Source organism: Pristiophorus japonicus, chromosome 15, assembly GCF_044704955.1.
Source record: "Pristiophorus japonicus isolate sPriJap1 chromosome 15, sPriJap1.hap1, whole genome shotgun sequence".
NCBI classification, from domain to species: domain Eukaryota; kingdom Metazoa; phylum Chordata; class Chondrichthyes; family Pristiophoridae; genus Pristiophorus; species Pristiophorus japonicus.
Window position 1 is genome coordinate 163,151,013 of NC_091991.1, and position 22,800 is coordinate 163,173,812.

Sequence of the window (22,800 nt, forward strand, 5' to 3'; positions counted from 1 at the left end):
GCCGAACCCTCCGAAGTGCGTCATCAAAGAGCGCACCGCCGATCTCCCACACCTCAATCGAAATTCACCTGCAAAAATCTTTGTCCCACCGCGCGGTGCCCCCGACAGCTTTTTCTGTCGGTGCACTGTGCTTCCAGTGTGTGCGGCATGGCTGTGCGCCGCTCATTCGTGGTAACGCACACCCGTCATGACATCATCAGCGCCAGGCTGACCATTGACAGCGGCAAAGACTCCGTCCCGCCTCTACTTCCGTCCCTCTAGAGTGCTCACAGCCGCACATCCGCCTCCGTTATGACTGACTTCCAGTCCGCTCCAAAAAAATTGGCAAACAGCTGAATTTCGAGCAGGAGGCCACCTCATCCACTGCGGCGTAAAAAACACTTCAACAGCGGTAGATGCGACCTGTTTCGGGTGGGCATGAATTTCTACCCCAATACCTCATCTGAGCTCTTCAATTTTGCAGAGTTATTTATTTTCTTCACGCTTTCCCTATCTTTTAGTTTCTTGGGTTACCCACCATTCCAAACTGTTGGTCTGATAGCGGGACTGAGATCAGGCACTCACCTGTGGAGAATGGCAGACTAGAAGTCCACATCATACCATTCCATGCTCACATCACCATGCCACTCTATCTTCCAAATCTTTGTGCCCCTATTATCAGTTTGTTCCAATTAAATAGGTTAGGGAGGACCAGAGGTCACAATTTAAAGTTGTACAAGGCCAGATCTAGATTAGACGTCAGAAGGTGGTTCTTGTCCCAGAGAACACTGGGTCTCTGGAACAGGCTGCCGCCTCGTGCGGTGGACGCTGATTCGTAGAATTCCTTCAAGCGAGAACTGGACCTGTTTCTGGTTGCGGTGGAGATCACCTCTTACAGGTAAGTTCTCCAGAGAATTCAGGGCCAGAGTGATCTCCTGGACCAGTTTTGATCACCCAGATGGGTCGGAAAGGAATTTCCAAGATTTTCATTCCCCAAATTGGCTTGGGTTTTAATCTGGTTTTCACCTCTCCCAGGAGACGACGGGGTATAAATTGCACCCGCGTCTCCCCCCCCCCCCCCCCCCCCCCGCCCCCCCGGCCTGAAACGGGCACTCCCACCCCTCTTCAATGTTTTTTACCACAGTTGCGGTTCAGGTCGACTCTTTCGGGAAATTCCGCTCTTTGTTTTTTTTTCATCCAGAAATCGGTCATAATGGGGGGGCGGTGACTACACCTGAGGGGCAAAAACACGGTAGTGACAACAACTGAGGAGCGGAAGTTGGGGGCGGTGCCTATTCACTGCTGCGATAACGTCATCGCGCTGAGCAATTTCCAAAGCAACTATCATAAGAACATAAGAAATAGGAGCAGAAGTAGGCTATACGGCCCCTCGAGCCTGCTCCGCCATTCAATAAGATCATGGCTGATCTGATCATGGACTCAGCTCCACTTCACTGCCCGCTCCCCATAACCCCTTATCTCCTTATCGTTTCAGAAACTGTCTACTTCGGTCTTAAATTTATTTAATGACTAGTTTGATGTGACAGTAGGATGTGAGCTTCTGCTGTGTGTTCCCCCTGCTCTGATCACAACGGTTTTTGTATCCCACGAGAACCTGTTGGAAAGAGGGAACCATTTAGTGATTAATTATTTTTGTGAGTTATATTTTGATATTGGGTGTCGGTGCCAGTAACTGACTGAATATGCTTACCCATACAGCCAATCAAAATGTTTATCCCCGCATGCGAGATTCTGGAATTATTGCAGTATGGAATGACAGAAAGGGGGCGAGAGCAGGGTTAACAAGGGGGTGAATTCCCGGAACGCAGCATGAAACAAGTTTATAACACCATGTTTGTCTGGCCCAGCAGTAACTGTCCTAGTCTTGGAGAATGGAACGAACACTGGCCCTGCACCATGGGTAGTAATTACCATTAGGTTCCTGTTAATGTGTTTTTGCTGTTTTCTTTGATTCGTCATTGGCAAAGGGATGGTTTGTTTTATCTTCCCACTGAAATCCACCAGACCAGCTTTTCCCAAATCAACAAGTTGAACCTTAGCATATGGTGCATTTTCAGTTGTTAATCTAGCCGCAGAACACAAGAGATGAGCCAATACCCAGTTTGTAAAGTTATAAAGTTAAAGTCCTTTCCGGCAAGCTTGTGGCTTCTTCCGTCATATTGTCTACCTTGTGTGAGATGGGACTATTCAGAAGACTGATTCCACCACAACTGTCTGTGTCAGCACACAGGATTTGCAGGATGGGCTGATTTTCCTCTGCCTAAAGTCTCATGTGTGCCAGTTGAGCGAAAGGAGAGAAAGGGAATAAAGGGTTATGGGGAGCAAGCAGGGAAGTGGAGCTGAGCCCAAGATCAGATCAGCCATGATCTTATTAAATGGTGGAGAGGCTCGAGGGGCCAAATGGCCTTCTCCTGCTCCTATTTCTTGGGTGATTCTGCTCCGATTTAATATATAACACCAATTGTGCATTTTCTGATGCCTACCCAGTTTGAATCTCCATCTCAAGCATGTGAGAACACTTAGATTGTATAGAAACCATGTAGGAGTGACCATGTAACAGCTTCTGTGCCGTATTTCAGGGATTATGGTGGGCATACACCAGGAATGAAGAATGGCCATGAAAACTGGGCAACAGAGGATGCAGGGTCGCCCCTTCAGATCGGAGAGTCTGTAAAGAGACGGACAGAGGTTTTCTCAGAATTCGGGCAAATCCTTTTCACAATACAGCATGGCTGGACTGGGGGCAGCGGGGAATGGGGAGGCCAGAACAGTTGGCCAAAGTAGCCTGAAATTTATACTGCAACAGATTAAAAGTCTGCACCAGCACATGACTTCCCTCCCCCAAATTTTGAGAGAGTACCACCTCTAAACTGGTCATCCTGACCAGCACTCGCCCAACTGATGCTGATCAGCTGGACCCGGAAAATCATCCGGGTTCAGCCAAGGTCAGGTTGAATGCACGTATAAAGATGGGATGAGGCCGGGTTGGGGGGAGAAAATTTAACCACTAATGTCAGTATTTCCAGTTCTATGGGAATGCTGGTTCAACAGCAATCCTGGTTTAATACAGATACAGAGGGGAAGACGAAAAGCTAAAAATTATTGCTTATCCGCGGACCTTTTCCTTGTCTGCTCTTTTGGTACTGCCAATTCTACCAATCCGAGGGGCCATTGAAAAGATTAGTGTATGGAGTGTGAATCAAGAATGGAATGCACTAAGGCCCTACACTATCAGGGGTGGGGGCTCATGCACTAAGTGAAATCATTGTTGCTTTGCCTGCCATTTTCTATCCATTGGGGAGACAATCGCAGGAAGTGTACCCATGGCATCCTGATAAGCTGCTCACTCTGGGTAAAACCCCTGTGGTGTCACGGGACCTTGGATAGTTCTGCCCTATATTTTTTTCTTTCTATTTTCTCTCATACTCCCTTTTGGGCTCTTTAATCAAACATTTGGTAGTGTTCCTATATTCTCCATATTAGTCCTGGCTTTTGTTTTTATTAATTTCCCTGTAAGCACTAAAAGTGTTTTTGCTACACATTTGTCCAGAACCTCCTATTCAGTCCGTAGAACCTCATCCTTTGATCAGCGTCCTTTCTCCGTACTGAAATATTTGCCACTGCTGATTTACAGGCCTCTTTGCCAATTTTTCCTTCCATTTAACATGGGAAAGGCCTCATTATCTTAGCTTTAATTTGCTTTTTTCCCCCCAGACAAGTCTCCATGGTGACAGTTACTTTCGGTTTTCTATTCTTACACTGAACCTAATTATTCTGTGGTCACTGTTTTCCAGGATCAGGTCAAGGGAGCGCTCTCTTCACTGTTGGAATAGCAACATGATGACTTGGAGAACAACCCTGAACAAATCTCCCTTTCCTCACCACAGCTACTTTCCTTCTCCCAGTCTACTTTTGGATCATTAATATCTCCTGTGATCATAACTCTATTGTTAATACTCAGTTTAAATTATAAGGGGAAAAAAAATGCATTTTTAGGATCCTTCCATTGGTTCCATACTCTTTTTCAGCACCACTGGGAACTCTCCCACACCCTGCAGCTCAGTAGGTGTTGGCGTTGGGTGAAGACTGATGCCCATAGTTCGGACTCCCATGATGTTTAGCGCTGTGCGGGCAATAATGCAGTGTCCAAGAACACGATCAAATGCACAAAAGAACCTGATGTCAGCTGAGGCTCAGTGGGTGGCACACTCTCCTCTTGAGTCAGAAGGTTGTGGGTTCAAGACTCACTCCATGGACTTGAGCACATAAATCTAGGCTGACACTCCAGTGCAGTGCTGAGGGAGTGCTGCACTGTCATAGTTGTCGTTTTTTGGATGAGACGTTAAACTGAGGTCCCGTCTGTCCTCTCAGGTGGACGTAAAAGATCTTAAGGGACTATTTCGAAGAAGAGCAGGGGAGTTATCCCTGGTGTCCTGGCCAATATTTATCCCTCAATCAACATAACAAAAACAGATTGTCTGGTCATTATCACATTGCTGTTTGTGGGAGTTTGCTGTGCGCAAGTTGGCTGCCATATTTCCCACAATTACAACAGTGACCTCACTCCAAAAATATTTCTTGGCTGTAAAGCACTTTGAGATGTCGAGTGGTTGTGAAAGGCGCTATATAAATGCAAGTCTTTTTGATGATACAAAGGATGATTTGGAAGGACATTGTTGTTGCATTGTTATGTTTTCAGACAGGTTAACGAGATAGCAGCGATGCATTTAAGGGCAAGATAGATAAATACATGAGGGAGAAAGGAATAGAAGAATATGCTGATAGAATGATATGAAGTAGGATGGCAGGAGGTTCGTGTGGAGCATGAACCAGTTGAGCCAAATGTTCTGTTTCTATGCTGTAAATTCTAAGTAACAAGAATTCATTCGAATATCTGTTACGTTGGTCTCAAGGTGACTTTGGGGTGAAGCTTGGACATCTAGCATGCATCTTCTTCAAAATATTTTCACTTTTTAATTTGTCAGTGCATCCTGTATCATGCTGCTATGTGCACTGCTGTTTTCCTAAGCTGCTGAAGTGCCTTGGAAGCTCCATCATAAGCAGACAATGTGCCGTCTAACTGTTTCACAGGACATTTCCGTTTGATCAACTGTTATGTTAGCTCTTTGGCGGCCTGCAGTACTTTCAGCCCTTTGGCTTAAACTGCAGGGCAAACCGCGCAATTTGTTATTCCCAGATTATATAGGCAGCGGCTGCCAAGATAAATTATCAGAGAATGAACTTGAAAAGAGGGATTGAGGTGGAAAACTCACTAACTGATAGTCACTGACTAGGACCTTATCATTAGGATTTTTGTGGATTCTGTTGTTGTGTGGAATGTTTTCTCCAGCACCAGTGGGAATCCTTCAGGCACTTCAGCATAGGGCCGTGTATAGAGATGCTTCATTGGAGGCGATTGGCACATTCAGAACCTGTCTTGGGGAGCAGCTCACTGGGACATTGGCCCAAAACTGGATTGAGGATTGGTTAACTAACAGAGAACAGAGAGTTGGGATAAATGGGTCATTTTCCAGTTGGCAAACAGTGACTAGTGGGGTGCCACAGGGATCGGTGCTGGGGTCTCAACTATTCACAATCTATATTAATGACTTGGATGAAGGGACCAGGTGCAATGTAGCCAAATTTGCTGATGATACAAAGATGGATGGGAAAGCAAATTGTGAGGAGGACACAACAAATATGCTAAGGGATATAGACAGGCTAAGTGAGTGGACAAAAATTTGGCAGATGGAGTATAATGTGCAAACTGTGAGGTTATCCACTTTGGCAGAAATAATAGAAAAGCAAAATTATAATTTAAATGGAAAAAAATTGCAAAGTGCTGTAATACAGAGAGACCTGGGGGTCCTTGTGCATGAAACACAAAAAGTTAGTATGCAGATACAGCAAGTAATCAGGAAGGCAAATGGAATGTTGGCCTTTATTGCAAGGAGGATAGAGTATAAAAGCAGAGAAGTCCTGCTACAAGTGTACAGGGTATTAGTGAGGCCACACCTGGAGTACTGCGTACAGTTTGGTCTCCGTATTTAAGGAAGGATATACTTGCATTGGAGGCTGTTCAGTGAAGGTTCACTCGGTTGATTCCGGAGATGAGAGGGTTGACTTATGAGGATAGGTTGAGTAGGTTGGGCCTATACACATTGGAGATCAGAAGAATGAGAGATGATTTTATTGAAACATATAAGATAATGAAGGGGCTCGACAAGGTGGATGCAGCGAGGATATTTCCACTCATAGTCTTAGAATAAGGGGCCGTCCATTTAAAACTGAGATGAGGAGAAATTTCTTCTCTGAGGGTTGTAAATCTATGGAATTCTCTGCCACAGAGAGATGTGGAGGCTGGGTCATTGAATATATTTAAGGTGGAGATAGACAGATCTTTGAGCAATAAGGGAGTAAAGGGTTATGGGGAGCAGGGAAGTAGAGCTGAATCCTTGATCAGATCAGCCATGATCTTATTAAATGGCAGAGTAGGCTCGAGGGGCCAAATGACCTACTCTTGCTCCTATATCTTATGTTCTTATGCTCTTAAGCAGAATGATTCTGACAGCCACGGTGATAGCTCAACTCTTTGTCAGATCAACCACTGTTTGCATAGAATTACATCGAGTCTGCAGCACAGAAACAGGCCATTTGGCTCAACTGGTCCACTGGACATGAGCTTCCTCCCACCCCTCTTCCTCTAACTCCGTCACCATACCCTTCTATTCCTTTCTCACTCATGTGTTTATCTACCTTCCCCTTAAATGCGTCTATGCTATTTGACTGAACCACTCCACGTGGTAGTGTTGCCACCTTCCTGCGAACCATTTAGTAGCAACTGTATGCCAATTATCATGGGCATTAGATTAAAATAAGAACTGGAATGGGACACAGCCCCATAGCGCACGGGGTTAGTGCACCATACCTCTGATTTCCCCTATGGTAAGCTCCTGGAATCCACTTGGCCATTAAATAATGGTAGGAGAATTTGAACATTCCTCCTGGCAACTGAGTCAAGTGTCATTGGGCCGATGCTAAGGCTGCAGTCACCTGCCCATCCGCTCCATAAGTAAACCAGGAAATAGAGATGATAGCAATGACTTGATTGGAAATGTTGTGAACATGATTTAGATTTCAGCAAGGTTTCTGATGCAGTGCCACTCGAGCGATTTGTCCACAGGGTAGAACGCATGGAAATGGGAGCCAAGCCTCTGATGTGGCCTGCAAATTGAAGAGTGGCTGTCGATGGAGCTGCATTGATGTGGCAAGGAGCACACTCATACAGTACCATCACGATCAGTGCTCAGTGCTGTTTGCAGTGCAGAGAAATAATCTGAAGCTGGGGCCAGAAATAAAGCAGTCTAAGTTTGATGGGTGGGGGAAGTGTAGGTTCAAACTATAAGGAACAGGTAAATCAAATACGAAAGGTTCCAGAATAGAAAGAAGAACTTGTATTTATATAGCGCCTTCACAACCTCAGGACGCCCCAAAGCATTTCACAAGCAATAAAGTACTTTGGAAGTGTAGGCACTGCAGTAATGTAGGGAAACACAGCAGCCAATTTGTGCACAGCAAGCTCCCATAAACACCAGTGAGATAAATTGTAGACAGCAACCAGTTAAGGGATAAATATTGGCCAGAACACAGAGAAAAACCCCTGTGTTTCTTTGAATAGTGCCATGGAATCTTTTACGTCCACCTGAGAGGGCAGATGGGGCCTTGGTTTAATGTCTCATCCAAAAGGCAGCAGCTCCAACACTCCCTCAGCACGGCACTAAAGTGTCAGCCAAGATTATGTGCTTATGTTTCTAGAGCAGGGTGTGAACCTATAACCTTCTGAGTCAGAGACAAGAGTGCTACCCTCTGAGCCAAGGCTGGGCGCTTTGGATAGCTTGAGAAGGTAGGCAGATGCATAACAAATGGCATTTAACATAGGCATATGCAGTTTAATGAGCTAGGGGAATGGAAATAGTTCTAGGTTACAGCACACAGGAAAGGGATGTGGAATTATTGCTCGATAACATCGATAGTTTACCCATACAAATAGGGCAGTGTGTGGCAGCAGTAAAGAAGGTTACCAGATCTCGGGATGTCTAACCAGAGGATAGAGCACAAATCCCAGGAAGTGGTGACGTATCTGTACAAAGCACTGGCATGGCCACACCTGAAAAGCTGTACAGTTCAACCTGCCGTACAGTAGCAACGTTATTCAGGCATTGGAGGCGGTGCAGAAAAAGAACAGCCAAACCGGTATCCAGCTTAAGGCATGTGAATTATGAGGAGAGGCTTAAGAGCAACAATTCCCGCTAAGTTGCACGGCTGCACAGCGGTCTGGAGGTCCCGCGCAGGACGGTCAGCGGCTTTTCAATGCAAGAAACCGTGCACGCGCAAGAATCTGAATGGGCCACACAGCCGTTAAAGGCACCAAAAAATAAATGACAGGGAACATTGTTTAAGAGCCTGGGATTTTTTTTTAGTGGAGCAGGGAAGGCTCAGGGAAGACATTATTCAAGATTCTTGAGAAAATAAATGAACTTTACCCTGATTATAGTTAGAATTGGCACAAACTCCAGAAGCAGGGAAAAGGGCTTGAGCTGAGAAGCGGGAAGGTGCACAGGCAGTCTAGATTTAACTACCTTACGCAGAGGGTGGGAAACGTGCAGGGAGGCAGATAGTGTGGAAAAATTTGACAGAATTGGAAAGATATAAAAGGAAGTAAGATTCTAAGGGATGTTGGATTTTGGGGCCAGATAGATGCATTGCAAGACTCCTTTCTGCTCTGGTACGTTCCTAATGGAATAGCGGTATATAAAAAGGGTTCTTCATTACGGAACTAAATGAGAGTTTTCAAGAAGTATACCAGGGAACTCTCTTAAAAACACATATGTATGTTGTTTCCCTGGGAGAAGACTGAAGCCATATACCAATTAAGACAAGTTTTTATTTAAAATGATTTCACTGGTTTTCCAATTCAATTCACATGTGAAATAAATAGATAAAATGCTATTCCAAACTATGATTGAAAACATTTCTGAATGTGATATATTGTAACTATAGTACACAAAATAGAATATAAAAAGCCTCTGGGAGTTGAAGTTGTCCATTAACCTCTCTTTTTTTTATGGACCAGTATGATGACAGTAGGCAGGATTTATGGAGGCAGCCAAATGAAATCTCGGCAGCCAAGATTTTCACAGTTCGCACTCTCCCCGTATCTGATGCTGGCAGAGAGGTAACTGATTGTGACAAGTCTGTGACTGAGCAACCTAAGCCACAGTCGGAAATACAAAGCAAAGATTAGTGAAGCATTAGGGCTGTGTGGGGGTGGAGTTGGTGATGGTGTGGTGAGGGGTGGGGGGGGGAGGGGGGAGGGGGTGGGGAGGTGCGGGGGGAGTGGGAGAAGATGATGGAACAGTAAGGGTGAGATGGATAGAAGGAGTAGAGTTGACATATTGTCGGAGAAAAATGAACTGCAAGTGAATGTTTCCATTTAATGATTTTCTGACTGAAAAATGTAATGTGTAGCCCACAGAATCATGTATTACTCAATAACTGTGATGACTTTCCTTGCTCTTTCCATACTTTCTCACTGGAAATTAATTGGGATCTATAAATATTTGAGAAGGGGTTATTTTTCAATGAAAATTAAGTAGGGTGCAGTCCCATTATTATCACCTCCACACACGACAGTAAGAATGAAGGTTTGCCGGCAGGGATTGACTCCAGTGTAATGCTGTTTTCCTCAGAGCAACATTAGCATTAAACCATTTTGCAATGAATTCAGTGTGAAATAAAGCAGTCACTTTTCGCCAGGCATGCTGGTACGATTTTGAGGATATTTTTGTGCCTGCTTAGAGGAAGTTGTGAGCCCTTGAGGACTGATTGGTGTGACAGGAAAATGATGTTACGGTGTACTTGGGCTGAAAACGCACATCAGATAGGCAGAGATGGATGATTTAAATGTGAGAAGTGAATTGGATCTGTTGAAAAGAAGTAAGACTGAAGAAAAGATTGAAAATAAACAGAGAGTAACAATAAAAGAGATTGGATAGGGGGTGGAATCCACTATGTAAGATTACAGAGTTCATTTTATGCCGAGAGTGCAGTTGATGAAGAAGTCAGTGCAAATTGGTTCAATTCCCTAATAGAATTATTAAAAAGCTCTCATTTCTTCCTTCTGATGAAGGTCAGGATACAGTTCCATTGAATGCTGGCAATCCTCCAGCACCTCAGGAAAGTGGACATTCTTCACAGCAAAGCTAGACATTGAATGCTAGCGAGTTAACTGCATTAGACATCACAGCTGTGCTAGATCCCATCCCCACCCGATGTCCACACACACCCTGGCTAATTTTCACCTTCACAGCCTGGGGAAACAGACCAATTATAGTCCTCCCACTGTTTTCCCGTTGAGGCCAGCCAACATGAGAAATATAACCCAAGGCCTTGTAGGTCTGTGCTGTTCAGTAAAAAGAATAAAAAGATTAGCATTTATATAGCATCTTTAATGACCACGGACGTCTCAAAGCGCTCCACAGCCAATGAAATACTTTTGGAGTGTAGTCACTGTTGTAATGTAGGAAACGCGGCAGCCAATTTGAGCACAGCAAGCTCCCACAAACAGCAAGGTGATAATGGCCAGATAATCTGTTTTTGTTATGTTGATTGAGGGATACATATTGACCAGGACACCGGGGATAATTCTCCTCCTTCTTCAAAATAGTGCCATGGGATCTTTTACGTTCACCTGAGAGAGCAGTTTAACATCTTATCCCAAAGATGGCACCTCTGACAGTTCAGCACAGTACTGGAGTGTCACCCTAAATTTATGTGCTCAAGTCTCTGGAGTGAGATTTGAACCCACAACCTTCTGACTCAGAAGCAAGTGTGCTACTCACTGAGCCACAGCTGACACTATGTAACACAACAAGTGGTGCATTTACCCATAAAGCTATCTTTCATTTGTTAAATACTTCCCATATTAATTTGGCAAAATGATAGCAGTATGGGAATTGCAAAACAAAAAGGTTTGAAGCTCGAATCCCAGCAAGAACATTGTTGCACATTTGAGTCTCAAGCTGGCTGTCACTCCACCGTGCTTGCCTGTTGACTTGTTAGAAGTGGCACGAGGAATCTTGGCGTTCCGTCTTAAAGACGGGCCCAGGAACATTGGGGAAGACTGTGATTTCCCCAGTTCATTTGGTGCATGTACAATATGCCATACACACCAATTGTGCAGCTGCAGTGGTCGGAGGTAACAGATAGTTAAATACTCATTCCTACATCACCAACGCCACATCTCTCCGACTTTAAATCCTATTCTGATGTGACAGGACACAACCTTCCCACATTAGCCCACACCTGCTCTACGCACAGGAGTTGATATTGTTTAAACAGCAGGGCCAGTATTATCCTCTTCTTTTCTCGCCATGAAAAGGAAACTATACAATACACAAACACAGAAGTATTGTACCATATGTGTAAAAACTATTGCCTTCTATCTGATGTGCACTATTTGTATTTCTTTTAAAACAAAGTAAATCAATACTCCTGTGACTGTCTCTATGGTGCATTATCCCTGTTCAACTTTTCCACAGTGTTCAATTTGGTTGACCACATCATCCTCCTGCATCCCGATACATGGGATGAACTGTCCTTGCAAAGTTCTATTCTACCTATCTGAACGCAGCCTGTGCATCTCCGGCAATGGCTCCTCCTCTGCACCGTCATCTTTGGGGTCCCTTTTTAAAGGTGGTGATTGGAGAGGAGAGGTGGAAGAGTTTAGGCAGGGAATTTGAGAATGGAGACAAGCCGACCAATGGTGACATGAGGGCGGGTTTGGGAAGCTTGTGGGATGGGACCCGAGGTTGGAGGAGGCTGCAAAGGCAGGGTGAGTGTGGGCCATGGGCGAATTTGAAAGTTAGCGTGTCGGGAGATGGGGATCTAGTATAGATCAGCGAGGACTGAGATAATGGGCGTGAAGGACAGGATATGAGTTTAGAATGAGTTGGCGTTGATGGGATGCTGGCAAGAAGGAAGTTGGAGAAATTGATAGGCGGCATAAGAATGGATAAAAGTTTGAGGTAGAGGTGGGCAGTGATATGGAGATGAAAGTTGTTATGTCTGTAATGCACTTATGAATGACTCCACGAGGCAATGTGTTGTACTCAAACTGTAGTGACCTTGGTCCTTTATTCGTAACTCCAGAGTGAGGCACAAGCATGGTGAGCAGCCTTTATACTGGGCCCTGCACACCTATGCAGGTGACCCTCAGGTCTCCCACCGCAGTGCCCTCTGGTGGACAGCCTCTGCCACAGGGGCAGGAAATCCCGGTCTCCACCAGTTGCACCCTCTAGTGGTGTCAGCATAGTATATACTCAGTGTAAACCTTATTGATAGTTCATCAGGTAACAAGTCTCCATCTTATGCAGCTATACAGTGACTACACAGAGAGTATATCTATAGTCTGCATATATAACAAAAATAAACAGCCTTAATGAAGATAGGAAATGTGGTGTGAAACTGAAGTCTGGATTGAATGAGATGCCAGGATTTCACAGATCCCTGATTCAGTTGGAGGGAATGGCTGGAGAGGGGGGTGAAATGATTTGGTGCAGTGGAATACTATGCAAGAGAGGAATGAATGTTAATTCCATCTCTGGCCCCAGCAATGTCAGTCTTCACTGTGTGCGGGCATTGCATTTTGAGGTAGAGATGTAAGTAAGTGCTTTTGCAGTACAAAAATGTTGGAATACCCAAAACCTTTTGTCGTAGATCATTGAGTGCTAGGCTTTTCGACGCTGCTGTGTACCAGACCCCAGTCATGCCCACAGAGCACGCTCTTCTCAAAGGAAGGAAGTGAAAATTGGAAGTGTGAGTCCCCATACTCTCACACGTTCGCAGTTGTTTGTTGAAGATTTCAGAGCGGGGAGAAGCTTCAGACCAGGAGACCCATCTACCCACTCAGCGCGAGGGATACTGGGAAGTGTAAAACAAGGAAGTGCTGAGTTCTTATTTTGCCAGAGGTTTCAGTATTGGCTTACTATGAATGAGAATGGACCTATTGGTCAATACGTTGCTCCATTCAGCAGCACAGATCAACTGTAAATTGATTGTATTAGTAGTATTAGGCAGTCCCTCGTATCGAGGATGACTTGCTTCCACACCAAAAAGGGATGAGTTCACAGGTGTTTCACTTAAGGACCCGATATTCCAGGTCCCGTACTACATGTTGAAGGGTGGAAGATGTCTGTGCGTGGATTCTTTTAACGTGGGGTGGCTGTTGCACACCAGCCACCACACGGGCCTGACAGAGCTTGGTCTTGATCCACTGGCAAGGATTAACCAAGACAACTGGAGACCAAGTTTTGCTTGGTTGTATTAGAGTAACAGACACAGCGGTAAACAAGGACAGCCTTAGACAGAACTCTGTACAGTATTTAAATAAACCTCTTGCATCACTGTCAGCGTTAATTACATTTATTTCAAATTTCTGTGCTTTAATGTATCATTTCTAAAAGGGCATTGATTTGATCTTCGTGTGGCAAGACTCAAAACTGAATAATGTCCAAAAGAAAAATTCTCAATTTTTAAAAAGTTTTGATAAAAAGAAAGCCTAATTGTATGTTTGTTTTAGCAGAGATTTAGTCAAAGTAACTGTTTTTAATTCTAATATTCCATCTAGAGATGGGATATCTCACATCCCAGCCACATGAGCCATTAAGAACGCAATGGAAAACACGACAGAGAGCTAATAGGCTGCAAATGTGGTTAGAAAATGATTTCTGGGAAACAACATTTTACAGCTTAGACTACTTAACTAGCAAAATATATGTCATGAGTTAAAATGGAAAATATTTTAGAGGAGCAGTGCGTGTTAGAACCTTGTTCCTTAGGTGTCAGTCTTGGCTCAATGATCGTACTCTTTCCTTGAAGGTTGTGGGTTCAAGTCCCACTCCAGAACTTGGGCACATAATCCAGGCTAATGCTCCAGTGCAGGGCTGAGGGAGTGCTGCACTGTCGGAGGTGCCATCTTTCGAATGAAACGTTAAACTTAGGCCTCGTCTGCGTACTCGGGTAGACATAAAAGATCCCATGGCACTATTTGAAGAAGAGCAGGGTGTTCTGCTGGCCAGTATTTATTGCTCAATCAACATCACTAAAACAGATTATCTGATCATTATCACATTGCTGTTTGTGGAAATTGGCTGCTGCGTTTCCTTACGTTACAGCAGTGACAAAACGTCTAAAGTACTTCAATGGTTGACCCAAGTTTGTGAAAGGTGCTCTATAAATGCAAGTCCTTTCTTTCACCTCTGGGACCAGTGTTTGATTCCAACCCATGTATATGAGATGGAGGTGTTGTCTGTTTATGTCTCTCTGTCTGTCTGTGTGTGTCTCTTTCTTTCTCTCTCATCGTTGTTGAGAATACTCAGTAAATTGTGATTAGACCATCTTCAGTCAGTTCTCAAAGTATGATGTGAAAACTGTCCATAACTCTACTAGATTGGACCATTTTACTCTGAGAACATATGAGGGTGTGGGTTTTGGCAAGTCAATTCTGGGGTGGGGGTTGGGGGCCTATTTTGAAGTTGGGGGATAAAGAACATTGTAGACGGCGCTTTATTATGCCCTTTGCTTGTGTGTGCGTTAGCTGGCTACCCTGGCTATCAAGATTGTTTCTTGATACAGGGTACCACAAACACACCAAAAATATTTAGATTTTATATATATATATTTTTTTTAAATATATAATTATATAAATATATTCCTGATCGGAATAATGACATACAGAAGGAAAGGATCTTCAGATAAAGGCACGGTTGTATTACAAGTGAGCCAGGCTTTCCCAGGCTGTAGCTAACGCCCCTGTTGTGAGTTTAGTATTGAGCAGTGCAGACTTCAGAAATAGTGGGAGAGTCCCACAACTCAGTGGCAGGTCCTCCCAGCAGCAGGAGAGTACGAGGAGGCAAGAGCCTGAGGGAAGGAACACAATGCTAAGAATGTAAATTAGTTTTATATTTTCCACTTTCTGTTCATTTGACAGAAACACAAGGTATTGATGTAAATACAAGTTGACATTTTGCACTGCTCTTTTGAATTACTTAATTTTAATTAGTTTTACTTCTTTGTTTCACAGGAACCTAATGCCTCGGACTCTGGAAGGTCAGATCACCATGGAGAAAACCCCGAGTTATTTTGTCACGAAAGAAGCCCCGAAGCGGATCTTCTCCATGTCAAAAGATACCAAGCTGATTGTGGTGGTCAGAAACCCTGTGACCAGAGCTATTTCAGACTACACCCAAACCCTATCCAAGAACCCGGGCGTTCCAAGTTTTCAGATGCTAACGTTTAAAAACATTAGCACAGGCCTCATTGACACGTCATGGAGTGCCATCCGCATTGGGATTTACGCCAAACACCTGGAAAACTGGCTTCAGTACTTCCCCCTTTCCAAGATTCTTTTTGTGAGTGGGGAGAGACTCGTTAGTGATCCAGCTGGTGAGATGGGCCGGGTGCAGGATTTTTTGGGGCTTAAGAGAGTCATTACTGACAAACATTTCTATTTTAATGAGACCAAGGGCTTCCCTTGCCTGAAGAAGCCCGAAGGCAGCAGCAGGCCTCGCTGCCTCGGAAAATCAAAGGGAAGAACTCATCCCAAAATAGACATGGACGTTGTGCTTCGGCTCAAAGAGTTCTACAGGCCGTTTAATCTGAAGTTCTACCAGATGACGGGCCATGACTTTGGCTGGGAGTAAAACGCGATGTATCAAGCACAAACAACTGGTGATTAGCTGCCTATAAAGCAACCAAGTGTGTTGATTTTTAACCTTTTCTGAGCACTGAATTTCCCTGGGAACTTGTAAAATTCAGTCTTGTTTGCCTCAATTTTGTTAGCATGTACTGAACCTTTACTGGTCCAAATACTCGTGCTGTACATTATAAAAGAAGGATGCACAAATGACGAATACAAACAAAGGAATGATTCCCATAAGAATGAAAAATCCCAAGTGCTGCCTTCGTACTTGGATGGTATCGAAAATGAACTGCAAGACTTTACCACTCTAGAAATGTCCAACACTAGGGATAATCGGTAGTGGTTGTGAGATTAAAAATAAATAATAATGCTAGGCTTCTTTTCCCCCTGCAGTATTCTGGGTCCTTTGTTAGCAGTCATTGTGTTGTCCAAGGCAAGTGGCATTTATTTTGAAGCATGTTAAATTAAATACTGGCCCTAACAAAGGAGCACTGTTGAGATCTGATCCTGAATCACAAAATTGATTTAATCAACTGCTAAAATGTAAAATGTGCATCTGGTCTGGATTCACCATTTGCTTGGTGCTTTAAAAACATTGCTCCTGTCCATTTTCCGATTTAAGATTAATCTATCTATTTAGTAGAGATACTTTTTTTTGTATTTTAATCCTTTTAATATTAAACATGTTTTGCATCAATGCTATTTTCCACAATGGTATCCTGACCAACCCCCCCGCCCACCCTCCCCCCAAAAAAAGATAATGTTTAACATTACGTCAAGCAATGAAAACACGTTGAAAGTGTGCAGAGCGTGTCTCCGAACAAATCAAATCCACTGTTCGGGTTCGGACTCCCGGGACCCATTTTCTTGGCACTTGTCCTGTGTTGCCCATTGGGACATCTTCAGTTGCGTTGTCTGGGACAGGCAGAGGTGGCATTCAAAATCCAAATTGATTATAATTGTGCAACCTTAGATTGAGATTTTAAAAAATCACATCTGATTCATATTGACTCAACTTTAATCACTTTAAATCTGTAGCTAACTGCATAACTCGTTCTTAAATGCTTCTGTTCATAAAATGAATAAATAATGTAATGTACTGCTTTTGTACCAAGTGTTTAAAATGGCGAGGTGTAGTGTATCTGACTCTGTCCATTGAAATCTCAGATTGGCACGCATTCAGATATCATCCATTGATGTTTGTTGGGCCAATGACAGGAGCTTACGGGCCATTAAATACTCTGGAAAAATTGAATGGAGTTTGAACCTGTTGATCTGAATTTCATTTGGTCTCCTTGACCTTTACCCCACCTCTATCCTGAGCAAGTGCACAACCTAGACAGTGTCAAATACCATGTTCAATGCCTGATCTAGCACATCAGGCAGTAGAATAAGTCAGTATCCTGAATTGACCCTGCTCGCTACTGAGCAAAGTAGCTTTGAATAAGGCAATGAAACAGATTACTTGAGTAAAGAACACTCCATAGTAGACTGAAGATGAGCAAAAATATTCAAAGAACCAAATCGCCGTCGTTTTTTTTTGTTGCAAATACCAATTTGTGTTTTAGATTTTAAGTGCAGAATTTGCCACAACTTAATCTCCTCCTCCCCATAAAGGCGGGGAAAATAATGCTCCATTGCTCTGGATATTGTTGCACTTCCATAGCCTAAAACCAATTTATTTCAGTGCCTGAATCCATCACTGTTACAGAAACAGCAGAAAACACCCGAGAAGAGTGATTTCAGTTAACAATAAGATTTTCGTTCTTAAAAAAATCTTGCTGCTTAGAAAGCGTTCTCTGTATTTCCTTAGAACCAAAAGCCTAGGTGAGCAATCTGTATCCTGCGAGAAGCCCAGGTTGCACATCTACTGCCAGTTTTAGATAAGAAGGAGGGCTCTGTCATCACCGAAGATATGAAAAGAAGCGTCTTCTTGGTATTAAGTTTTCTCATTTTTAAAAACAAACATTTCAAAGTGTCTGGTTTGTCAAGCACCGTCCGTGTCATTAGCAGATTAAGCAATCCACACAACGAGGCCTCATGAACTGTGACTTAGTATTGAATGCTGCAGTCAAATTATAATTACTTTGGAAAAACTCATTTAATGATGGAAAGTTTTCCCCATGTTTCATTACATCACAAGCCAATGGACCAAAGAAAGCAATCCTGAAAATGCCGGCTTCTCCTTGTGGATTTCATACTTTAACTGTTAATTTACATTGATACGGTTTACTGTTGTATTCATAATGTATAGTTAAGAGTAACTAATATAATTTCCTTCAACTAAAGTCATGTATGTTTTGCATCAAGCTTCCTACTTACATTTTTGTGGAGTTGCATTATTTTAGTACAGTTCACTTAACACTGAACATATATATATATAATAATTATTTCTGATGGACAGATAATGAAGTCACTCAAGTCATTGGTCTCCGTAATGTATAAGAAATTATTATTCTAAGTAATATTTTCTCATTTAAGCTCTATATGGACTGAAGAAACTATTCTTGTTTTTATAAACAAAACATATTTTCTATCATTTGGTTTCTAAAGTGATAATTCCCGAAAACGTAACGCTTTATTTTATACACCTATCAGCGCATTGGTCTATTCATAAGAGAGGTGGCTCGATAGTACTCTGATAGAACGAGGAGTTCTCCTGCTCATTCAGCAAGCGTGGAGTCATTCTATTGCTATTTGTTCTTAGATTGAGAGCATTTTGTAATTAATGTACATTTGCTTTTTGAATATTTATATGCATAATGGTTTTCCCCCGCATTTAAGTTAAACTTGGCATTCAAGCCCTTATTTTACTCAGTGTAGTGATCACTGTTCCAGTAGAAACTGTCATTTGAGAACAGACCGTTGGAAACTGCTTAATTGACCAAAATGCAGATTCACTTGGACAACATATTCCATTGGATAACATTTCAGATCCCAGTAAGTTTCTCCACTTAAGATGGAGTCACTTGAGACCAATTTTCCTATTAAAATAGTTCGTCAAATCCTGCTAAGCTTTGGATCAAATCAATATAGAAAGGGAACCTTGAAAAGGACTACTCGAAATAGGACAAAATTGTTGGGAACTTTTTCTTGGATGATTTTACAGAAATGACTCGTTCTTCTAATAATATCCATTTAAAGTTGAATAAACGTAATTCAGTCTTATAGTTTAGCAAGTAATAAATATTTTTCCTGCTTTATATTTGCCATACAGAAATTTTTTAATAAGCATTCATGACAACATTCTCTGATGTACCACAATCTCTGATAGAACATGTGAAGCTTATGGCTTCCCTCGAGTGTATGGATAAAGCCTATAGGACACAGGCTGGTGTTTTCCATTTCAATGCTCATGTTCACACAATTTTCTGTCCATTCTCTCTAATGTCTTTTTGGTGGCTCTCAAGGGGCACATTATAAAAAGGATTGACCGATTGGGCTCTAAAGAGAGCAATTATTTTCCACGACGTTACACTTTCTCAAAATGGACATTTCCTGGCGATCTCGACCCGGTTCCTCAGAATCGTGGGTATTTTAAGATCTACGATAAAAGGGTCAACGGTACCAACTTCCTGTAAAAAGATGAGGTTCAGATGCTGTGACGGTGCAGTTGTACATTAAATTATCAGACATTCACATTGGAAATTAACTAATCAAATCAATTGGAACCCTTCAGTAGTCTCAGAATTTGAAGTTGAGCAGCACTGAAGAAAACACTAACACTTCCCATTTACAGATCATCTCTCTCTCATTGCAGAATAAGCTCTTGCTATCATAGGGTATTCTAGAGTCCAGGGTTGAGCAAGCCCTCAACTGAGACAAGCCAGTGTAACATGTGGTACAGGTTCCTAGATGACACCATCAGAGATTATAGAATGAGTGACTCTAATCTCTGATGGTGTCATCTCAAAAGTTAGTTTTGGGAGTATTATCAAGTCAGCATTTTGACATCAGTCTAAGATTGGATGGTCAGAAATGGAAGGGTTGATTTTCCTGATCCTTTCCTCATGAGAGCACCCAACTTCCCCAGGTGCAATGGGCGGAACAAAGGGGCAGGTGTCCTATTTTGTCAGATCTTCACCTCTTTTACATGTGTCCCAGGACAGCTTGGGATAAATGCAGGTCCGATCTTATTCTAATGAGGTGGCAAAGGATTGTTTGCTGCTGCAGTTTTGGCTTGGCATCTGGTGAAACAAGGTGCACTGCTCTACCTCTGGATCTCTGCTGACTGGAGTGTTTTGGAGGGGGCGAGAGGGCAAAGACCATAAAGATAAGTGCCCCTTTAGTTTATTTTTTAACACCCCCCCCGCCCTCCCCAGAATCGTCAGGCTGTTTAGCTCCATCAGCAGCCAGGAGGCCCCGATCTCGGAGGCCCTGATCTCGGAGGCCCCGATCTCAGGAGGCCCCGATCTCAGGAGGCCCTGATCTCGGAGGCCCCAATCTCGGAGGCCCTGATCTCAGTGGTTCTGATCTCGAGGCCTGCAGCTACACTTGCATTTCCTGTCCATCCTGCCTGCTCTCGGCCCTTAAGGCCAGGACAGTAAACCCTGGCACTTCTGGGTGCGCCGCCCCTGTGCATTGGGGGAGAAGCAGGATAATCTGCCATTGAACGTGATCCATTGCATAGCATCTATATTCCATACCCGCTTTGGTCTGAATAAATCCAAATATATTTGCCAAGGTTATTGAGTATATATTTTTTACTAACTAAAGTGCATTTTGATCAGCATTTTATATGTAATGTCTAACGTCTAAGTACTAACTTTTCTTGTCTAATATAAGCTGGATGTGAGGTGTTAAGCATTCTATGATTCAGATATTAGTTCATCTCTCGCATCCCCGAATATTTCCTGAACACCAGATAATGGCCGGCCCTTTCAGCTTCAGTGGGGGGGGGGGGTGGAAGGCTGGCAGTATCTGATCGCCTCCCAGTTACACACACCATCTGATTTTCCTTTTCATTGAACTTGATGTCAGTGTCAGCTGTGGCTCAGTGGGTAGCACACTCGCCTCTTGAGTCAGGGTTGTGGGTTCAAGTCCCACTCCAGGGACTTGAGCATGTAAATCCAGGCTTGATGCTCCAGTGCAGTGCTGAGGGAGTGCTGCACTGTTGGAGGTGCTGTCTTTCGTATGAGATGTTAAACCAAGGCTCTGTCTGCTCTCCCAGGTGGACATAAAAGATCCCATGGAACTATTTAGAAGAGGAGCAGGGGAGTTATCCCCAGTGCCATGGCCAATATTTATCCCTCAACTAACATCACTAATTATCTGGTTAATATCACATTGCTGTTTGTGGGAGCTTGCTGTGTGCAAATTGGCTGCCGCGTTTCTCACATTACATAAGAAATAGGAACAGGTGTAGGCCATGTAGCCCTTGAGCCTGATACGCCATTCAATAAGATCATGGCTGATCTGATCATGGATTCAGCTCCGCTCCTCATAACCCTTTATCCCCTTATCGTTTAAGAAACTGTCTATTTCTGTCTTAAATTTATTGAATGTCCCAGTTTCCACGGCTCTGTGAGGCAGCGAATTCCACAGATTTACAACCCTCTGAGAGAAGAAATTCCTCCTCATCTCTGTTTTAAATGGGCGGCCCCTTATTCTAAGATCATGTCCTCTAGTTCTAGTCTTCCCCCATCAGTGGAAACATCCTGTCTGCATCCACCTTGTCAAGCCCCCTCATAATCTTATACGTTTCGGTAAGATCACCTCTCATTCTTCTGAATTCCAATGAGTAGAGGCCCAACCTACTCAACCTTTCCTCATAAGTCAACCCCCTCATCCCCATTACAACAGTGACTACTCTCCAAAAGTACTTCATTGGCTGTAAAGCGCTTTGAGATGTCCGGTGGTCGTGAAAGGCGCTATATAATTCTAAGTCTTTTTCTTGCTTTCGATGTACAATGGCGGGGATGGGGAGGGTTGATCGATACTGCCAGCTTTATAGACCCCCATTGAAGTTGAAAGCTCCGCCCACGTGTCTTCTCAGACATGTTCCACATTTTTTAATGGTTTGGTTGGGTTGGGTTTAGTTTGACTCGGTCTGGTATGGTTTATTCCGACTCTATGATATCTACAGTGATGGATACTGTATTTGAAAATAATTTGCATGAATCCGTCGGCAATTGTTAAAATAATTTTCTCGTGATTTAGTGCAATGGACATGTTTCAATCAGAGTGCATGATGCTGGTTAACCCTGTGTGAGCTGCTCGCTGACCAGGATACCAGTTCTGTGAACCGCTGCCACTATTGGTAGGATAAGGTCAGAGCCAAGCCTGTTTGCACCACATTCACAATCGAGCAGCCTCTTCCTCTGCTGTGAATAGACGCAAGTACAAATGAGCACTGGACGCAAAACTTATGCCTGTATGTACATTTGATGTCCAGTTATGTTGCCTGATTTGTGCAGGAGCATCTTGCAGACACTGCAGTGGCTGCCAGATTATCAAGACTCCCATCAATTCCTGACTGCACACAACAACAGGACCTCGGGCTACAAGTTGTTTGAAAGCCATTGAAGTGAGTTTCCGTGCTGATCTCAGACAGATCCATTTATGTTGGCGGGATTGATCTAACCATATTTATTCTGTACTGGAAACCGTACTACTTTCACCGCCCTGAATTTTAGTAAAAGAAAGAAAGACTAGGATTTATACAGCGCCTTTCACGACCACCGGACATCTCAAAGCGCTTTACAGCCAATGAAGTACTTTTGAAGTGTAGTCACTGTTGTAATGTAGGAAACACGGCAGCCAATTTGCGCACAAGCTCCCACAAACAGCAATGTGATAATGACCAGATAATCTGTTTTTGTTATGTTGATTGAGGGATAAATATTGGCCTGGACACCAGGGATAACTCCCCTGCTCTTCTTCAAAATAGTGCCATGGGATCTTTTACATCCACCTGAGAGACCATATGGTTTAATGTCTCATCCGAAAAACAGCACCTCCAACTGTGCAGCACTCCCTCAGCACTGCACTGAAGCATCAGCCTAGATTACATACTCAAATCTCTGGATTGGGACTTGAAC

At 43.4% G+C, this 22,800-nt stretch overlaps 1 protein-coding gene and 1 long non-coding RNA gene across 2 annotated transcripts in view; one reads left to right on the plus strand and one right to left on the minus strand.

Moving 5' to 3' along the window:
* LOC139280506 (heparan sulfate glucosamine 3-O-sulfotransferase 3B1-like) overlaps window positions 1-15,877 on the plus strand; it is a 187,199-nt gene extending 171,322 nt beyond the window's left edge. The window contains exon 2 of the mRNA XM_070899987.1: window positions 15,143-15,877. Within this exon, the coding sequence (XP_070756088.1) occupies window positions 15,143-15,761 (619 nt within the window). The 3' untranslated portion in view covers window positions 15,762-15,877. The remainder of the gene's footprint in view (window positions 1-15,142) is intronic.
* A 3,100-nt stretch (window positions 15,878-18,977) lies between these two features.
* Window positions 18,978-22,800, minus strand: part of LOC139280507 (uncharacterized) — a 105,753-nt gene continuing 101,930 nt past the window's right edge. Inside the window, exon 5 of the long non-coding RNA XR_011596712.1 lies at window positions 18,978-19,335. This is a non-coding gene — a long non-coding RNA (uncharacterized lncRNA). The remainder of the gene's footprint in view (window positions 19,336-22,800) is intronic.